The sequence below is a fragment of the Accipiter gentilis genome, chromosome 10, assembly GCF_929443795.1.
Source record: "Accipiter gentilis chromosome 10, bAccGen1.1, whole genome shotgun sequence".
NCBI lineage: Eukaryota > Metazoa > Chordata > Aves > Accipitriformes > Accipitridae > Astur > Astur gentilis.
This window is the reverse complement of record NC_064889.1, coordinates 7,807,340-7,828,434: the sequence shown is the minus strand read 5'-3', so window position 1 is coordinate 7,828,434 and position 21,095 is coordinate 7,807,340. Positions and strand designations below refer to the sequence as shown.

The 21,095-nt window shown below is 37.6% G+C and overlaps 1 protein-coding gene across 5 annotated transcripts in view; it reads right to left on the bottom strand.

Annotated features, from left to right (window-relative positions):
- OTUD7A (OTU deubiquitinase 7A) overlaps positions 1 to 21,095 on the bottom strand; it is a 149,726-nt gene that overhangs the window by 31,076 nt on the left and 97,555 nt on the right. For all 5 annotated transcript variants that reach the window (XM_049813321.1, XM_049813325.1, XM_049813322.1 and 2 more), the window contains 2 exons: positions 6,316 to 6,498; positions 3,026 to 3,244 (listed from right to left, as the gene is read on the bottom strand). In XM_049813321.1, coding sequence (XP_049669278.1) covers positions 3,026 to 3,244; positions 6,316 to 6,498 — 402 coding nt within the window. The remainder of the gene's footprint in view (positions 1 to 3,025; positions 3,245 to 6,315; positions 6,499 to 21,095) is intronic.

Sequence of the window (21,095 nt, the reverse complement as noted above, 5' to 3'; positions counted from 1 at the left end):
CATTTCCAGAATTTTGGTGGATTTGTTTTTGGGGATGTGAAACACAGACTTAATGTATTACTGTTTATTTTGCCTGTAGCTTCATAGAAAACACAAGACTGAGCACAGAAAGAAAAGTGTAGGAAAGCAATAGTCTTGAAGGTTCATGCAGTTTAATTTTTGTATTGAATTATATTTCAGCACTGCAATAGAAACTTTCTTCTTTTAATTAGAAACACTGTGCTAGACCAGCCATTCTTCTGCCTATACTATGGTTTTTTGAACTCATCAGTACAGCAGAAGTTGTTTTCATATCTCTCTTTGTGCCAGCCTACACATTAATGATACACGGGGGAACACGTGTATATAATGAAAAACAACTTGCTACGGCAAAATATTTAGAATTATAAAATTGCTTTCACACAGACTTCATCTAATATTATCGGTATCTGAGCCATCCTCCATTGAAGAACCACACCGATAACTGCAAGAGCACTCAGAGATCAGCCTGTACATTACTTACAAGCTGACCTCACTCTAATTCAGGCAATAATGAACAGCTGAGTTTATAAGATGCACAAAACCCTAAAATGCCTTTATGAATGTGGTGAATTCTATCCTCTAAGAGAAATATTCGGAAAGCAATCACACAAAGAGTAGAGGATACACTGCAGCAGCAGAGTAAATCATAGTGCCTTTATCTGGGCCTTTCCTTTACACAACATTTCTGAGTAAATCAGGAATTTTGCTCTGAGTTTCTATACAGCCGGGATCTAACCTGAACATCCTTTCACGTACCGATGCAATGGTAGCAAGTGTCTAAGCATATAAAAAGAGAATATGAAAACCTTACAGGCTTTTATAGACAACCAGCTCATACAGCCATTTCAGACAACACTCGTGATAGTCTGTTAATAGTAATTTTGCTCTCCCAATCTATGCTTTGTGAGTAGTAAGCTGCTCTATGTTACTAACAAAGTTCCTCCTCCTTTTGCCTAATCAGCTTGCTTTTTTTTAACCCCTCTCCTTTCCCTTGAAATTCATGCCCTTAAACCCAAGCACCCCCCTCTCTCTTTTCCATTAACAATATCCCTAACCTCAGCTACAGAAGCTACTGTCCTTTGTGGGGTTTGTTTTGTTTTGAAATAGATTTTTGGCCCTTTGCAGGGAATGCACCTGATAGGTTAATTTTTTTATGTCACTGACTAAACCATAGTCAAACTGGGCCCTGTTGGTAGGAGACAATAAAACGTCTAATGCTAAATGATCTTCCTATTAATTCACTCATTTTGGAAAACAATATGTCTAAAATAGGCAGGAAATAAAAGGAAACCAAATATCTTTATGTCTTAGAGACAAAAGGTCAGTTTACATTAAGTCTTACATGATTTTCTTAAACATTCACTGTTTGATCTGTTAAACTTACTTGAACTGACAAACTGGCATCCTTCCTCCCCAGAGCTCTTCAATCCTGGAAAGGAGGGTGTTTTGACCATTTTGCCAGTGTAAGTCAAGTTATTGCCCTAATTAATGTGATGAAAAGAATAAATTATTTATTCTAATTTTCAGAGAGATTTGAGAGAAGATTGCTAAGAGGCAGCAAATTCAGTAGTTTCTGCAGCCCTATTTCAAGCTCAAAGCCAGCCATCTCTGTATGAATTAGAAGATATCAGCTCTAAATTCACATATTCCCTGATATTAAGGTCAGAAAACCACTGTGGTCCTCTGGCTCATCCTCTTGCATTAACCAACTCTAAAGGCTGTCATTCCACTGAAGCGGGTAGGTCAACAATGATACTGTATTTTCTGATAGCCATATGGAATTTGGAGTGTTTGGCAGAGCTGCCAGAGGAAGTGCCATCCTGTTTTTTCCCTGCCCTTCTTGTGTTATGTGGTTTCTAGAGAAACTAGATATATTTTCTTGATAGGTGACTGACAGTTTTCATACTTCATAGTTGCCTGGTAGCGTTCCTGCTTTATTTTATACTGCTGTTTTTTCCAGAAGGCCTTCTAAATACTATTTGGGGTTTGTGTTTTTTTTTTCTTAAATATTTATTGTTTGATGCTATTATCTATGTATGTCTTGCTTTTCAAATACCAAAGCCAAAAAATGAGCATATGATAATACATGGTAAGTACTCATTGTGACACCAGATTAGCAGAGGTCCTGCCTAAATACTATGATGCAGTGCCCTGATCAATAACAAGCAGCAGTTTATCAGTTTGAACACACAGAGTATGACTATGCACTGAGTTTTGAGAATGAACTCTCAGATGAATACATAGCGTTACACAAGCCAGTATAGCAATCAACAGAAAAAAGCAACTGGCTATTCGATACTCCACAGGCAGCCAAGAAATCTGATTTTATAACTCCTTTGTATCACCAGAGTTGGGCATTTCACTACATAGATGTGTTCATTTTGTGGTTCATTAATAGACTTGCTATTTCATAAGGCACAGATACTAATTTTAAATTAATTTCTCCATATCCTTCAAAACTGACTTAAAACTTTAAAATAATACTAAATCTGAATTAAAATTAATTTTAAGTGTCTTCATTTTTTTCCCCACAGCAATAATGAAATATTACTTTAAAATTATTTAGTTTCTTATTACAAAAATAATAATCAATACATAAAATACACATTTTAAAACTATTTTCTCAGGCTGCAACAGAACTTGAAGATATTTGCTTTGTTAGTCATTACAATGTAATTTCCCCACAAGAACTGTAAGTACCAACCCCATCCGACCATCCAGACTCACATAATTCTCTATTGCATGACTTCTCCATGAGTCGTCCTTTCCTTTCTCTCTCAATTTCTTTGCTTTATTAAGTAAATTTGACAGTTTTCTCTATAACATTTTAAAAGAAATAGAGGATCAGGGTATGTGTTGTTTCACAAAGAGCACAGTATTTGCTTTTACTCTCTGGCATTTATTGCACATGCAGGATGCACAAGCTCCAGAAATGAAGCATGATTAGAAATGTCAACCAAAATGTCAGATTGCCCAGCTGCTGACATCTGAAGTATTTACCCACCTGCTTGCTCCAAAGCAACCATTGTTGCCTGCTCAATTAAGTCACGTTCAATGAAGCTTCTGAAATCTTCACTGTACACGCTAAGGTCTGGTAGCTGGAATGTGTAGATGGGCATCTCCAAAGGAAACTGTTCATTGCTGCACTCATTTGCTACATGTGATCGAGCAAGGGAGACTATGGCTGAACTGGCATGAGAAATACCTCTGGAAAGACGCTTTTCTGTAGAGAAACCAGAGAGATACTATTAGCCTATAAAACTATATAAAAAAAATAATCAATACCAAGTCTGGCAAATACCTGTTCATTTCACTTAAAAAATTATTCCACTTCTTGTTTGTTACCTTTTTTTGGGTTATTTCCCTACTGTAAAGGATTGCTTAGTTCTTACTATGGATCCCTATGGCAAGTCATAAGAACTTCACTCTCCTTCTAGCAAAATAGATAAACAGTAAAATTAATGAGATATGAGAGACAAATATTTCTGTAAAATTTTTTTTTAATGTAGCTTAAGCTTCCAAAGATGCATCAGAAGAAACATTTATGGGCAGACAGATGATAATCAGTTAATGTTTTGAAGTCTTAAATTGACTTCTTGTAAATCAAAAAATCCAGCATTCTACAACCACTTCATATCAAACGTGCCATACTGTTTTAATCTCGGAACAACCTACCTGAAAACAATTTTAACATCATTATGCTGAATTTAAGACAAACTCAGTTTTTATGGATATGTGTTTTCTAAAATCCTGACCCAAGAAACAATATGTAGTTCAAAAAGAATGATGCAGTTTAGAAGCCAGGTATAAAAGAATGCATTATTTTATCAGAACAACTATGAGCTAATATCTTACAATTTATTGAATTTCTCTGTGGACAAATGCTATATAAGGAACAATGAAGGGTCATTAAAGCCAAAAAAAGCATTAGAATGTCAAAAAAGGGACAAAATACTACTATTGTATCATTTCACTTTTCTATATGGCCTCAGTTCTGGTATCAGCAAATGGGTAACAGAAATAATTTTCAAGTGCTTAAACCATAAATCATTCAGTCAAAACTGACAGATATAGTTTCCCTCTGTTTACTTTCTGCCCTGTACTCCTGTTTATATTTTTAAAAAATGAAATGAACATTTTGTAGCTGCCTAAAATTTATGTTGATCAAATGCTACTAGTCTTCTCTCAGAAGTTTAACGTTCAGCATAAAGTTTCTTTCTGCATCTGAGAAGTGGCACTCCTTAGAACCACGGTACCACTGCCTTTCTGTGCTTCAAACAGATTGACCCCACGTCTTCTACTGAGTTGCGCTCTCTCTAGCCATCCTTCGCAATGGGGATTACCTTAAATTAATACTAGAAAGTCTCCTGGGCATTTTACTGAGTTTTATTAGTGAGTTGACACCAGGTTTATGGAGTTTCTTGCATTTTTGAAATGCAAAAGCAGAAAGCTTCCTGGAGAGATTTACATGATGTTAAGTTAGATAACATTTTCATTGATTTTTCCTTGAAGTGGGTACCTTATCATACTGGAAGCTTTTGTAAAAAACTATTTGGCGCAACTTTACCTCTGTAGCTTCGTAAATACTACCATAAACTAGCCCTTAGTGATCACCTCTCAAACACGTACAATGCTGTATTAAAATAAAAGAAGTTCCTGTACTTCTGTGCCTTCAGAAATTAACAAAGAAGCTTACTTAAATGCAGCTTATCATTTAAGCTAACAGTGTTTTTAAAACATCTCAAACTGACTAATGGTTGTTAAAAAACTGTTTTCCTGGAGTTTGTGAATTTTTGTTTCTCTAATAGATCAAAGGTTTTCTAATTTTAACAGCTAAACTGCACTCCCTAAAATATCCTAAACTGGGGGGAGGGGTAGAAGGTTTGATTACATTTGCATTTTTTTCTTCTCCCTGTACATCTCAGCTAAATCACTTTTAAACAGGGGAGCTGAAGTATAGGATAGCATCTCCATTTGACATCCTCTTGCTACCTACTCCATCATCCCTTCCCACCACAGTCCTGTCCTCACCTGTTGGCTGCATCCTTCACTCCAAGTACTTGGTCCATAACAAGACCCTTCTTTCCCTTCTCTGCTCCTCCCTGAACATGCTACTTGCTCCAGCTTCACATTTAAGTCAGAGATGGCTCTCTGATCATGAAGTCGTCAGTTATGCATTGAATTGGTAGCAAAGTTACTGTCAGTCCAGGCATTTAAAGCCAGACTTACCCCACACTACCTGCTACACCCACTAAAATATCCAATGGCCACTTCAGTGTAAACTGGACAGTTTAATAATATGGATTTTTAGAGTAAGCTATATCCTAATGAGGATGAAGGGACACAGTTTTATCAACTACAGTGAGCTATTCTTCCTCCCTTTATTTGTATTCAGTGCTTTTAAGGAGTCATTAAGAAGCACTACAGTTCCTTTTCTACCGATGGAAGTTATCAATTTTAAAAAAGCTTTACTGACACTCCTAAGTACTGATGCTATTTCCTGTTTAATAGGAGAGAAGAGCCAGCAGAAGGGAAGACCTTCTGTTCCTTTTAATGATTGCCCAGAAAGCCATCACCAAGCTAATGCTATTACTTCCCTACATGACAAGCTGTGAGACCTGTAGATTTATTTTGGTGCAAACTACAGTTCCTTGATAAATTAATATTAAAAAAAAATGCATTCCAACAGCCTCTGAGAGAGATAGAGATCTGAAATATCACCTATAAAAGGTCTGCAAACAAAAAAGTAAATTCTAATGCTTATCATCCTGTACTGGAAATCAACTGCTAGAGGTAAGGTTTCAATTTCTATTTGGTGGGGGATAGGAGGTTGTCCTTTCTTCTGTGGAACCTTAAAAGAACAAAATTTTAAAGCTGAAAGTTATTCACAGATTTCATACACCCTAATCACACACTGTAAGAATGCAAAGATTGAAATATGGATTTTTTAAAACCTTTCTTTGGTCTCAATAAGCATAGAAAACTATATACAATAGTGGTCTGTGATACCCTCTAATTAATTCCTTTTATGTGTACCATAGGACTGCTTGGGGACAATGCATTTCTGTACTTTAATCACACATTAAAAAAATAACTTGCAGAACTGAGGCAAAGCTCATGACAACTGAACATGTGAAACGTAGGGTCCAGCAGCAGCTCTGTGAATCCAGTCACAATGACACAGTTCACAGGCTGATGGCAAAGGACTTCCACCTCCCTGCGGACAAGCACAACTCACAAGCAGACAAGCTAGAAAGCTGCTTGTCCACAAAAGCCCTGGAGAAGAGCTCTTACCTTGAGCAATGTCATCCTGCCTTTGCAGGCAGGGTCGCTCAGCCTTCGTCACCTGGGGAGGCTGCTCTGGCTCCTGCTGCTTGTAGTATTTGCCCTCATTGAACACCTGTGGCAGGTTGGCGGTGTGTACCTGCCGGAGCTGCTCATAGTCATTCAAAGCTGCTGTCAAGTCCCAATTTTTGCCTGCCAAATAGCAAAAGGACATTCTGCTCACATCTGTATGTGACCAGATTGATAACCTGGAAACCATCTTCATATGCAATTCAAATATAAACTTAAATCACTCTTACTTAAAGCATCAGCAAGGAAAAAGAGGTTCTGTGGATAAAACATTTTACAACCACTCCTCCCTCAACAAAAATGCACTGTCGGTAAACACCTTGAAAGTAGACAGCAAATGGACAAAGATAGAAATATTTTTTATCTCTTCTTTCTAATTTATATTTTAGTTTTCTTTATATCATAATTGGAGAAGGCCTCAGGAGAGTTCTTGTCCAACCTTCTGCTCAAAGCAGGGTCAGCTATCAGATAAGAGTTTGGTCTTTAAATCACCAAGGATGGAGACTGTTCAACCTCTCTGGGGAAACTGTTCCCACGTTTGACTGTCTTCATGGACCTATGTCCACCCTGAACCTCTCTTGTTTCAACTTATACCCATTGCCCCTTGTCCTCCTGCCATGCACCACTGTGAAGAGCTTGGCTCCAACTCCTTGGTAACCTTCTTACTGGCACTGGAAGGATGCTGTTAGATCCCCTCAAAGGCTCCCCATTTCCAGCCTGACAGTCTCTCCTCACAGGACTTGTGCTCCAGCCCCCAACAACCTTTGTAGCCTTTCCCTGAACTCAATCCAATTTCTAACTGTCTTCCTTGGACTGGGGATGGAGGGCAAAACTAGACATGGTATTATAGATGTCTAATGAGCGCTGAGTAGGGAGGTATAAATCACTTCCGCCTGTCTACAGCCTATGGTCCTGTTGATATAACTCAGCATATTGCTGGCTTTCCTAGCTCTCAGGGCACATGGCTGGTTCATCTGCAGCTTGCTGGCTACAAAGATCTCCAGGTCTTTTTCTGCTAAGCTGCCCCCCAGTCTGTATCATTGCAGGGGGTTCTTCCTTTCCAGGTGCAGAACTCCAGTGTTCATACTTGTTAAATTTTACCATGTTCCTGTTAGTCAATTCCCTCGCTCTGTCCAGATTCCCCTGAAAGGCAGCTCTTGAAGACATCAACCAGTCCCCCCAGTTGGTGTAATCTGCAAACTTGAAGATGCCTCACTAATAAAGAGTTTAAACAGGTATAGATCCTTGAGGTACAGCATTTGTTACCAGCTTCCAGCTAGAAAGCCATTCATTAACCACTACCCTCTCAGCGTGACCATCAAAACAGTTATTTGTCCATCTAGTTGTCCACCTATCCAGACTGTAACATCCTAACTTGAATATAGCAATACTGTGGGAAAAAGTATCAAAAACCTGCAAATGTTGAGGTAAAAGGTATCGACTGCTCTCGTCTCATCCACAAATCCAGACATTTTATCACACAAGGCAATCAATGCCAGGACTTCCCTTTCTCGGATTCCGATCAAATGGCTCCAGAAACTGGCAATTTAAGATGAACATTAAATCCCACAGAATTTAACATAAAATAATGAGAGGCAGTAGTAATTCTCATTTGTACAGTTGCATTAATAATAAATAATAATTAGCAGCAATGATGGAAAGACATGATTGTTAAGTGTTATAACAAAAAAGAGTGAGAAACTTTATCTTTCTATTCACGGAGCAGCTAGAATGCAAATGTAAAATACTTTAGGTCCCTTTACCTTATGCATCAGAAAGAACTTGCACTCTCAGAGATTTTAGAAGTCTTTTAGAGAGCAGGTAATATAGGATAATGTTTTGTAACAAAGCATGCAGTGAGAGGATTCAATCAGTGTGGTTCCATGTCTGTGTGAACTGCTCATGGAACTGGCCAACACAGAATCCTCTGAAAGATTTGCTTCCAAGCTCCCACTTCATCATATTGCTATGACCAGTGATAACAGAATGCAGGCTAATATCCAGAGATAAAGAAGTCTGTTTAGTACAGGTGGTGAAATGGTACTTGTCACTCTCAAAAAATAATAATGAAAAGAATGTTGAGATGTTTGTATGTTATTTTCAAAACAATCCTACTAAGTTAAAATACATAGATGTCCTAGCACTCTCCAAGTACTTGTTTTTAATTGGAAAATTACAAATATTTAAATGAAAGAAAAAAGACACTATTAATTATATGAGACTCTCACAGTATTCCATGTGCTCTTATTCTGGGAATTCAAAAGTAACCTGATTCTGACTAATACATGATTTATTACACCATCAAAGGTTGTCACTTTATGTACTTTGAGAAGCTACATCACCTGAGTAGCAGTTAAATATAACTTATTTGCTTACACAAAGCAGAATACGCTAAAAATAGTACAAAGCAGTTTTATACAGATAAAAGAATATCTTTTACTGTTACAGTCATTTCTGTGAAGAATAAAAACTTAACTGAAGTTGGAAAAAACCAGCACAAACAGCTGTTACCTCCAGGGTTGAGCTGAACTATCTCAGGTTTTGAAGTACTAAACAAAATTGTGAAAGGAGAATTAATATCACTGAGCAGGAATGTTACATACATCCCGAGTAGTCCATAATATAAGCTACCATGTCAGTGATATGGAAGCATTATACATGTTATGCTGTAATCTTCTATTAGAAAGCCTGTAGGAAAAATTGTAAATTCAGGGAAAATTGTCAGAGATCCTAGAACAAGCACTTGAGTTATCACCAGCATTTTTATTCTAAAAATCCCACGTAGATTGAAGGGCTATAATCCAGTCAGAGCTCTGACTTAACTACATATATCATCTGAATCAAGTTGCCCAAGCCAAACATTGAAGAATCATGAGTATGTTCCCAAGATTGATGTGATCACGTATCAATATCTAGAGCAGGGATTGCTTTAGTTTGGTCCTGTTTTTAGGAGGCACTTAAAATATGTTTTTTAAATCTTCCTCTCAACCATGAGGACTATAAAGTAAAACTTTTTTTAAAAAAGTGGAAGTGACAATAAATGTAATTCTAGGAAATGCAGGTTTAAACAAAACGGTATTATCCAAGTATTGTCAATGCCACAAGTCCAGTGCTGCGCGAGTCCCAGCAGCAACCTGACTTTTTTCAATGCAGATCCTTGAGTAACAGACCTATATTAATGGAACACAGACAGCATTTCTCTAGTGTCAGGGCATTCCTTACAGGTCACTGCTCAAGATATTTTCATGTTTAAGTCCTGAAATCCAACAAAAATGACTATGCATGTGCTGTAAGTGACTGCTTACTGTACGATGGAGCTTTGATGTATGTAATAGGAAAGCAGAAAATCAGTAGACTAACAGAAATCCCACTATCCTTAGTCTTAGGCCAAATGCAATCAACTTATATAAAAGCTCTATCATAAAAATTACAGGCAGCCTTCAGAAACTAGGTTCACTGTGTTGCATTTAAAACTAAATTACACAGTGACTCTTGAGTTATGCTCCATGGTACAATGTAGCAACAGAACTTCTAATACAGACTTGAAACTATACACAAAATAAAATTTCTATAACTATAGGTATATTACACAGAAATATTTTATTTTCAAATCTCTCCATCTCCCTGGAGTTGTCCCCATCTCCTGAACAATTTCTTCTATGGGAAGCACCAATTCAGCACCAAAGCCTTAAATTTCAGAGAACCAACAAAGGAAATGATTACTGGACTCACTTTCCCCAAATTTGCTGGAGCCTCCAAGCATTGGAATGCAAGAAAAAAAAATCAACCAAATTGGAGAATATATTAAGGACCCTTCCATCTCCACAAAAGAGTGTTTTTGAATATCAGCCACCCTAACTGACTAGTGTAAGTGTTTTCAGCTACTTTTCTGTACTGGAAACAGGTAAACTTGCCCCCTTTGCCAAGGCTTCCTCTCATTTTGGTTTATATTTTCAAAAGTAAATACAAATGACAGACCTTTTGCTTTTACCATTGCCCATAAAAAAAGAGGAAAATTCATCAGTTTGGGAGGAATAAAGAAGACAATTCATAAGTCAAAGCAGAGGAAATTGGAGACGGCAAAGAGAATTAGGGGAAAGGAAGAGAGAAAAAAAACCAGAGCTATTTATAAAAGACACCATGTGAAGAAATACAAATACGTACAAAAATTTAGCGCAGTGTAAAATAAAAAAAAAAGAAGTCAACAGATCTAATAAAAAGTGTGATGTGATTTGGACCATAGAAATGGACTGCAGGAGCAATGGACAAGCTGGGAACAAATCAGAAAGGTTATTAAATTCAGAGATGCCCAGAGCAGATGATCTGAACAAAGGTTTCTAGCAGTGTGACATGGCAGGTGAGAAAGTTTCAGCTGGAAGTTACTGAAGAAACTAGTGGGGTTTATGATGGTGGAGAATAGAATTAACTCTGCCTAGTTCTCCTCCTTTAAACTTTGCATACCAAAAGCTTTTGTATTTCTAAAGCTGTATGCTATTACATTCCAAACTAAGTTTTGAAAGAAGAAAAAACCCCACGGTATGCTGGGTCAGAAACAACAACAAAAAATTCATATAACATTGAAATCAAACATATCCCCCTCTCCCCCCTCCAATGCCTCATGGGGTAGTTCCGTAGTTCCCTCCTGCCAGTCTTGCTACTTGTCCAATGAGTTTCAGCCACCTTCTGGTTTGGAGCAGAGTGCATACAGTCCCTCTAAGTCCCTAGGAAAAGACTTAGTCTTTCTGTTATCCAAGTTCTGTTTGTATGTCTGTTCCCTGGTCTTTTCTGAAATCTCCCAGACCCTGCTCTTCACACAACTCCTTGCTCTCACATCTTTTCATTTTCTTTAATTGTCATCTCCTGCACAGGCCCTCAACAGAAAGGAACGATCTTTCCTACCCCACAGAGGTTACACCTGACATAGGGACTGACATGCCCTGCATTGCAAGGCTGAAGGAGAAGCAACAGGTAAGTAACTGATTTTGCATAGTTTCATCAACTAAATTAAGTCAAGTGAGACTTTTTGTTACAATGTGAAGGACAAAAACAACACAAGACTATTTTTCAGATTGTCCGCTATTATTTTTTTTTACTGTTACTTATATGATGCACCCTACTGTTCACTGACTGCTAACTTCTTTGTTTATATGAAATATTATTGTATTTTAAAAGGTACTTCACAGACATAACAACCTTATTTCAGTACACACAATCACATCCGATGACAAGTCACTGGTAACACTGTATCAGTTAGTAGCAACTGAATTGCTCTAAAGCAGCACTGATCCAGTGGGTTTACACAAAAGGCTTTGAGTTCCTAATGGTCAGAGAACGCAAGTCAGCAAAAAGCTGGAGCAGCACAAAGCTGGTTAAAAAAGACAGGTAGTGAATCATGATCAGGATGCTGGAATCAAATTAATATACTAACTCAACAGAAAGAATACTCTTACTGAACAGTTATTTCCAGAACAGCTATATGTGCTATGTGAGTCAGCAAGTGTAAAATTTAACAGGACTGAAAGGTCTGTGCTTTAAAACCAAGTATTTCTAGCGTGGAGGAAAAACAAAACAAAAAAAAAAAAAAAAAATTGCAGCTGAGTACAGAACGGAAGATGCACTCTGACTGAGGGCTGGTACTGACGTTTTAGTGTCAGAGACAGCAGACATCTACATGAAAGGGAAATTCAAAAATAAACTCAGTTGCACTGTGAAGTTCCTGTCCTAAATAATAGTTGCTTGAATAACAACAGGAGGCATTGTCAGCCTGAAGAAAAACCAAAGACTTAGATAAAACAATGTATAATTTTAGAAGCCACTTATCCATTTTTGCCTTACCAGCTCAAACTGGATTAGTAAAGGGTTAAAAAAAAGATGCTAAAGAACAGCAAGAGTAGGACTCACCTCAGAAGCATTCCAGACGATTCAGTTTAACCTGATCATCAGAGAGGACTGCTTCCCCCTGCCCCCACCACTGCCCTATTTAGACAACCTGAGTCGTCCAAGAAGTGTTCAGAAGTAGGTTTCCCAGTGATCTGATGCTCTGAGACCAAGCTGACAGACATAAAATTTTCCCAGGCCTTAGTCCTGGATCCAAAAAGCCTAGCTTTCCTTAGGGTGCCTCAACTGGGGACAACACAAAAGTGCCAACAGTAGAAGAAAGGGTCAGGGGATGAGGGCCGAGTGTCCAGTGCCAGGGCTTTCTGTGGTAGGTTCACCGGACTCCAAATCCCAGGCTAGAAAGAAATTGAAAAGGAGGCAGCAATCAAGAGCATTCTCTATGCAAGGGTACTACTGCAGGATCCTCAGAGAGCATGTTCTCCCCTCCGCACACTGCTCTTTGGGCATCACATCTTTAGTTAACACTGGGGAAAGCCACTTACTTTCAAATCTAACTTTTGAGGGAGGGAAAGGTTGAGGTGACCTCATTAGGACTGACCACATTGTGATTGGAGAATATACCTCCTTCCTTCACCTTTCACAGCCCTTCCATCTTGCCTTCTTGTCCTTCTCAACCTGTGGACACCATCCTCTCCTCAGAAAAAATTTGAAAGAAACCAAAGACCAAGACCCACATTTTTATATTTAGCCTTGACTACTACTGTTTTCCTCTTGAGGCACACTAGCAAGAAAACCAGCCCAGGGACAAGACTGAGAATTAGATGGACAAACTATACTGAGCCAATAGGTTAGTCAGAAATTTAGAATACAACACAGATTTTCCTCAGACTCTGCCGCAAGGAAATTGGGTGCATGCCAATGAAGAGGTCAAACCAAACCACAGTAAATGTCACAGGACAAGAAATATTCCTGCAGCTATTTTTTTGCATATCTGGATCTGCCCCAAGCTGCATGTAGGCTGCATCATCCACCGCATTGGATCCACGTACTATGTGCATACACATGGTATAGCACTGTAACAAATGTAAAACATTTACATAATTACTTTTTCCTGAGTGGAACCAGAAATGCTGTACTATCAGACAGCCAAGGGTTTGTTTGCCCAGGTATTATTTTAAAATATCACCACTTTGTTGAGCTTTAAATAAAATATTGGACAGTTTTAAAAAAAAAACCAAAACAATACAACTATACAGTGCTTTCTATAGGAAGCTCTCTTGGAAAAGTTTCAGAGTCCTGATTTTTTTCAAGAAATGTATTTCCAACTCACTCCACATTTTAGTAAACTGGTCAGCTTGAAAGGTGAAATCTGAAAGCAGAAGAGCACTAGAAACTTGGGAATTTTGCTTTAAACTGTTTGCTTCCAGACTATCACATACTGTAAATTTTCAGATGAGAAATACACTCTGACTTCATACAGGTAGTACGATTAGCACCACTCAGGTTTTACAGTAGTTTTCATAGTGCTTAGTCAGCTGCATTCACCCTGTTTTTTCTGGAGAATAAAGGTCCGTCTGTTTTTTAACCTAGCCTTTCTCTAGTCCAGTCTTAAACTTGATTGTGCTGTGAGGAGAAAGTGACTTCTTAATGCTTTGCAGCACATGAGTAATCCTTGCTTGCTCGATGTTAAGCACATGCTTTGTCAGATCACAACTCGTACTCTTTAATAACAAAAATCAGGCACCCATTAAGCAGCCTACGCTAGTTGTAACGATACTAGATTTTACGTTTTTCAGGCAGGTAATACTCAGGCAGCAAGACCTGAGCAACATGCTATTAATTAGACTTTGGGTTTTTTTGCTTTTTATTCTTTCGGCTAAACCAGCATAGCTTAGCAGGGTTGTTACAGTTAATGAATCTATTGTCTTTCACTTCTTAAATCAGATATAATGAAACTAGGGGACATTTATCATTAATTAGTAGGAATAGCAAGCATGCAACTATAAAGCACTCCCCTCTGCCAAGCTGTCAAATATCCACCTACTCCAATATGTTAAAAAGAACATTTGAAAGGTCACCAGCAATTCCTGATTTAATGATGAACAAAATGCTAGAAGGGATGCAATTTGAGATGGGGAACTAGGAAAGATCTAAATAGTAAGGACCACAATGAAGGGCAACTTGTAGCAACAACATATACACAGGACTTCAACAAAGAAAATTTTAAAAGGGGCAGGAAATGCTGCCTAAAGCTAAGCAGGACCAAAAACATGTAAGAAAAAGGATGCAGAAGGGAAAGGTTAGACATAATTAAACAAATTATGATGCAGCCTGTGTTTACAGTTCATAAACTGCTGGTCCATATACCTAAGAAGCAAAAAACAATAAAAATACTCAGTAAGAATTAATGTGGAACTTTCACAAAACCGTAAAGGAAAAAAAAGAAGCCCAAATGCTACACAGCTCACAGAGAAAGCAATTTGGGCAAGAGTACAGAATGATGTATTTCAGAAAATAAAAATTAGGTCTACAGAAGCACAAAAAGATGACAAAACTGAACAAGAAACTAAGCTGAAAGGAAGGCAGAGTGTCATTTTTCAGTGTGACAAATACAAGAAAGTAAAAAAAGGTATTTTGGTGAGATGGCAGTAAAACTAAAATGGATGCATCTTTTGGAATTTTTAACCATCCTATTCGGGTACAATATCTGCCCATCTACTTTACATTTAATGCCATTTTTGTTGTTAATGAAACTCGCAGTTGAATGCAATACCATTTAGAAAACATTTTTTAAAATAAGAGTACTGAAGAACCAGTAGCAGCAAATGTAACTTTCAAGTCTTTTGCCACCATTTCTTAAATATTTTACTATCATTGTATGTAATTTTTACCAATGAATTGGAAAAAAATTACAATCCCACTATTACTAAAGCTAATGCAAAGCATCCACAGGAAAGAAACCCCCTCCCTACTAAAAAAAAAAATTTAAAAATCAGCAATGCATCCCTGCCCACAAACCAGGAAAAGTCTTGTTGGCAGACAAAACCTTTGTTTTCAGTACCATCCCAATCATTATAACTCCTTCAAATCAACTGCAGAGAACATGCCTCTGTGACTCTAATACTCCATGCCAGTGTATAGAAAGGTGTTCTTGGCATAGCAGCTGTCCCACAAATACAAAGCATTAGCTGTTAGGTGGGAGGCATGTCATCTCCCCTTTTAGCCCATTTAACAGAACCAGCATTTTACATGAGACTATACTGTGGCTCAGTAACAAATCAATTAAAAAGGCACAGCAATTTTCCACAGGGATGCTTGATTCATGTAGTCCTTCCTCTTATGAGGGTGAAAACTACCTGTAAGGATGTACAATCCGAGGTCTTTACAAATGACCAGACACAAATCCAGTATTTGGCAGGCTGTATAGCATACTTCTAAAAACAAAATCCAGGGCTTTTATTCCATCTACATTATTCTGTGCCATCTTTCAGCTTATATTTTCAGCATGTCAGAAAGTAAAACAATATGAATCTCTTACATTGTTATGTGTGGAGGGCCTCGGCTGGACTGAGGGGCCTGGGGAGGACATTGACCTTGACAAGAAAGGATGAGAAGCATGCCTGGGAAACTAAATTTAAGGAATGTGTTGACCATTTGCAGTTGTGATAAGGAACCTGAAAAAGTCACCCAATGAGGGTTGAGAAAAACAACTTCTGACAACTTTTTGACCAATAAGGGACAGACCTATGTACAAGGTAACAAGTATAATGGGTATAAATTTGCTGGCTTGTAGTAATAAAAAAACCTTCTTTGCTTGTACTATAAGAATGCATACTTGTCATTTGTCTGTCTCAACCATGACAGTGATGTCTTCCCTCCAAGAACACAGGAAAAAGTTCTTAGCTGAAAGTGATGGCTAAAAGGCTGAGAAATGAGTAACAGTGTTTTACAGTTAGGTCTGAACAAGACAAGTCCTCACAATGTTTCATAGCATAAATCTAGTACAAGTGTTATCATCTTGACTCACAAGTCATCAGCTTGACCCAATGGAACACAGACAATATGGAACAACATAAACATAAAAGGCAATAAGCTAACTTTCAGGTAGAGAAGAATAACCAACCTGAGCAAGGCACTGAATATCAAGACACGATCTATGAAATGGACCTGTAAGTTCAATTTGAAGACAACACAGAAAATAACACTCCAGGCTAATGCATTTATGATGATCTCTTGCTAATCTACTGGGATTCACACTTCTGTGTAGTTTTACACTTTGATGAAATAATATCAAATAATCAAGTCCCCAAGAATTCTACATTAAGGGCTCCTCATCAACAAGGATGTGCCTAAGACAGACTAACTTACGGGCAACTGCAGCAAAAGAACAATTTTTATTCCTGGGGTTACATGGGTATTCAATTGTACAGGAGAATTAAAAAATGCCTGAAGGTTATGAACTGATTTAGCTCTCCCAAGACAGAGGAAAGCCTTAGAAATTCTTCCTCTTCCTGTCAACCTCAACTCTGTCCTGTCTAGGTTTAAAGTTAATTTCTGTGCTCCTGATACCCTGTATATTTAGGAAATGGAATTGTTCACATTTGCCACAACAGAAATTAAAAGCTGAGCATGGTTAATGTACTTTGTCATTGACAGGAATTCTCCCTGCATACTTGTGTATATCAGGGCGGATGATATTTTGTGAGATGCTGTTGGTCGAGAGAATTCATAATTGCCAATAATTATATGAAATACTGAATTTTATTTAGGACCAGATGGGAATGTTGTTACCTTCACACAACTAGGGACATTGTTCAGTCATTCTAATATCTTCTCCAAACCTTTGCAGGAGGCTTTATTTAAATGTCTCAGCTGAACCTGACTAACTTTTATATTCTAACTTTTTAATGCAGCTTATGTTTATAGTTCTATGTGCTGGTGAAGTTACAATTAACGGTTCTGAACTAGAAGAGTTCTGACATTTTACCCTCACAATTTCATAGGACTTTTTATTGCATAGGACTATCCAAATATTTAAAATTGTGATTACAGGCACAAGGCAGAGTTATTATCTAACTAACTAACTAGCAATTCCAGCTTCAACTGCAAAAGTTCTTTTACTTCTTCAGTTTTTGCTAGCTTTGATAATGCTAGGAGATCTTTTACCAGATATAAGCTATTTATTAAACCTAGGAGCTTTAGGTGACTATGCTAGAAAGGCATTCGGAGAAATGATAAGCAGCTTCTGTCTTTCAAGACTGTTGATTGATAGTTTTCACCAACATAAAGTGATCCTCGTTTTGTGCCATTAGGTCAGTGCACAATGATTAATTTTTTTTTTAATATATATATATATAAAAATTTAAATCCCCTATATTTTACAATCTGTTAAGATACTAAGTCTACCATCAGCTTCTTTCCCATGTAAGGAAGTCTGTTCTTAGAAACCAACTGCTAATAAAGCAAGCCACAAGTTCAGTTTAAATGCAGTCACTTCTTCCTATTTCGCATGAAGTAGATTAACAAATATTAAGAGGAATAAGATGAGGAACTCAAGACCAGCTTTATTCCTTATAAAAAAAACTTATATGCAAAACTAGGATAAAATTAGACCATAGGTTTTAAAACAATATTTAATTTTGGTCCATATTCTCAAAGGAAAATAATGTAGCAAGGACATTTTAACATTTGACTCATTTTCTGCTAGAATGCACAGTCACTCAAAGCTGAACAGACAGCTGGAAATGACAATTTTGATTTCTGTGTAACGAGACATTGGTAGTAGCTCAACTTCCTCTTCCGTTTGCCAAGCCTTCCACAAGAGAACTAAAAAAGGAACTGTCTGCAGGAGAGGAAAATAGACTATTTTGGGGGAGTTAGCTTTGTACGCTCAATCACATGACAGTACTGTAAATTTCTCTCTCCCTCTGCATTAATTACATGCTTTTCTTTGAATTTTGCTTGTATAGACTATTCTTTGAGGAGACATCTATCTACTGCATCTCTCTCATTTTCCATGGGGTCAGTCTCTTTTACCACATACATTTCATGACTGTAAAGCCAACCTCCTGATTTCTGAATTAATGGCAAACTATGTATACCTCAATTAAGCGCTATATAAAGATGGAAACAGACAGCAATTACTTTTATATAACGGTGAAATACTACATCATTTATGTAAATAAATGAAACCATTTATACAAAGAAAAGGGCAGGTTTTCAGTTAAGTATATTTTTTGATGCAGTTTGGATTCTTTTTAATGTTTTTATTATTTATTTTATTATTTATTATTATTATTGCCAGTGAATTTCACAAATCCTCCAGTCCCTAATGGTTGTCTATACTGTTGGCATTTAAAAATATTTCATCCTATGCCTTCCCCCTGTATTCAAGTGGTTATTGCCTGCTGCTTCCTGAAAACTAATCTGTTTTCTAACTGATTTATTAGTAATGTCCAAGCTCATCCACACCTACAACCCTGGCACTGTAAAGAAATACAGCTTAACTTATTTTAAAGATTAAACTATTTTCTTATTGGTTTTCTTTCTGCCTTAGGCCACATTTTAAGTACGTTATACTTAACAACTCAAGCATTACTGCTATTCTACGCATGGGAGATTCAAGGCGCCAGCCTAGACTATCCAGAAGGAAAAGGGACATGCCCTCCTCATTCCTGGGTATTGGGGAAGTTGGAGTTCAAACACAGCTGAAGATAAATCAACCCTCTACCATGCAGACCTATCTGTTTATGCTTAAGAATTTTCCCAAAGCTTAGTGGAGCAAAGAAGTCTTTCCCCTGACTTTGAGGTGCCTTTGAGTCTGGCTGCCATTAACAAGCATGCATATACAAAGATGACATCTGGAGAGTCTTGCAGCTGATTTCACGTTTTCCTGTGACACTAATCTAATACATATCCTAATTTAATCTTGTACAAAGCAGCAATACACATGCCTACCAGCATGGGCTGCTTTTCAAACTATTTTGCTAAGACTGTTGTTTCTTTCACCTGGGTCACATTTACTGTCAAATTGCTCTGTCTATATTAACCACTTGAGCATGGGCTTTTATTTAAGCCTGGTTTTAAGTAAAATTAGGAATTTCTGTGTGTTTGCTTCCCCCCCCCCCCCCCCCCCATTATCCTCAAAATTAAGTGAGGGCTGAAATACGCATCTCTGGGTAATTAATGGAAATCCTGTAGCATCTAGATGGCCCTAACTCAGCACATTTTCATTCATTCCATCAAAGTAAGAGGAAGGCAAAAAGCAATACTAAACCTTCCATTGAGCTCTCCCCACCTTATGCTGTGTTCACCTAACTCTCATGTCTGAAACAACTCCAGTTTTTCTATTACAGGTGGGGGGAAAAGGGTTGGGGTTTGGTATATAATTTATTGTGATAATACTCACATTACACTTCTTTCAGTTCTTTTGCACAGCAATTGATAGGTTAGTTTTAAATGAAAAATTATCTATAAAAGTTTGGAAATGGGCTCATTTTAGACTCAATCCCTTTCAATGCTTTAAATTTGGAAATTTATGATCTGTTCACCTTTTTGAAAAATGAGGCACTGACATCAGCAAATAATAGAATAACGACAAATGCTTCCTAGAACAATCAGACCTAATCTCAGGAAAAGCAATTACTGAATGCATAGCATAAAACTGAAATTACAAAACCCATATAAGTGGCATATACAGGACTCGAGGTCAGGTCACAAAGAGCAAATGAAGTAATGTTTCAGGTTCTCCAGCAGATTTTTAGAGGTTCATGCTGTCTTTATTTCCAGAAGGGGACTGATAAACAACTGTCCCAGTCTGTGATTTCTCAAGAATTTGCAATCTTAATTGCAAAAAACAACACAAATTAATTCTATCCTAGCTGAAACTAGGACATACAGAATGAACTGTGTCCTTCTATGTCCCAAATTGTGTCCTTTTTTTAAAGTATCTGATTGTCTTCCAACCATCTAGTTTCCTATAGCTACTAAGTTCCTCATGAAAGACAGGATAGTAATAGCAACAACCATAATTTCAAAAATAGGGGGTAACGTATTTTGGAAGAATATACAGGGGAAAAGAACTGGTAATAATCTTGTCCTGGTGCACAAGACTCAATGTGAGATTTGAATGCAATTTTAAAAAGTGGTTTTACACTTAGAAAATATATAGAAGTTCACACTGTGCTCTTGGATGCTGCTAGTTCAAAATGAAGCCTTTGTCTCAAGGAAGTATGTGAAAGGTTGTTAGAGTAAGATTTACAGTAATGGGAATGCTCTTGGTTTTAGGCATGTTGCTTGAATAAATCTGTTGTTGTTTTTTTTCTGAAAGAGAGACAAACTTCTACAGTCTTACTTCCTCCTGAATGAAAGTGCAGAGAGACAAGATCTCAGGTCTGCAGGTCTGTAGCATATGTTTTTGATACAAAGGGATCTGCTTCAAGCATATCTGATTCCTGAACCATCACACTGTGTAATGTCAGATCCAGTTTCCACATCCCCCGAGTCAAATGCTACTCAGAGAGTCAAGCAACTGTCACAGTCACTCTCTACTCTGTAATTTGCTGACATATGTGGTGCTAATGTATTCTCCCCAACCTATTATTTTACTTCTTATCTGGTACAGTCAGCAAATAGCTTTTGGTGTCCCTTTATTTGCATTGGGACATACTCATCATTCTTTGGTTGGCTTGTAATTATTAACATAAAAACTATGGATTTACTATGCCTTGGAGATGCCATGAATTTGAGGACAGTTATCTGTAGATGTGCAGGCTCTCAAAAGGTAATTCCTGCTGAGTGTTTACTTTAAAGTCTCTGCAAGATTAGAGATGAAGGTATAAATAGCTACCAACGAAGTCTCCTCCCTGGAGTCCTAAACAACA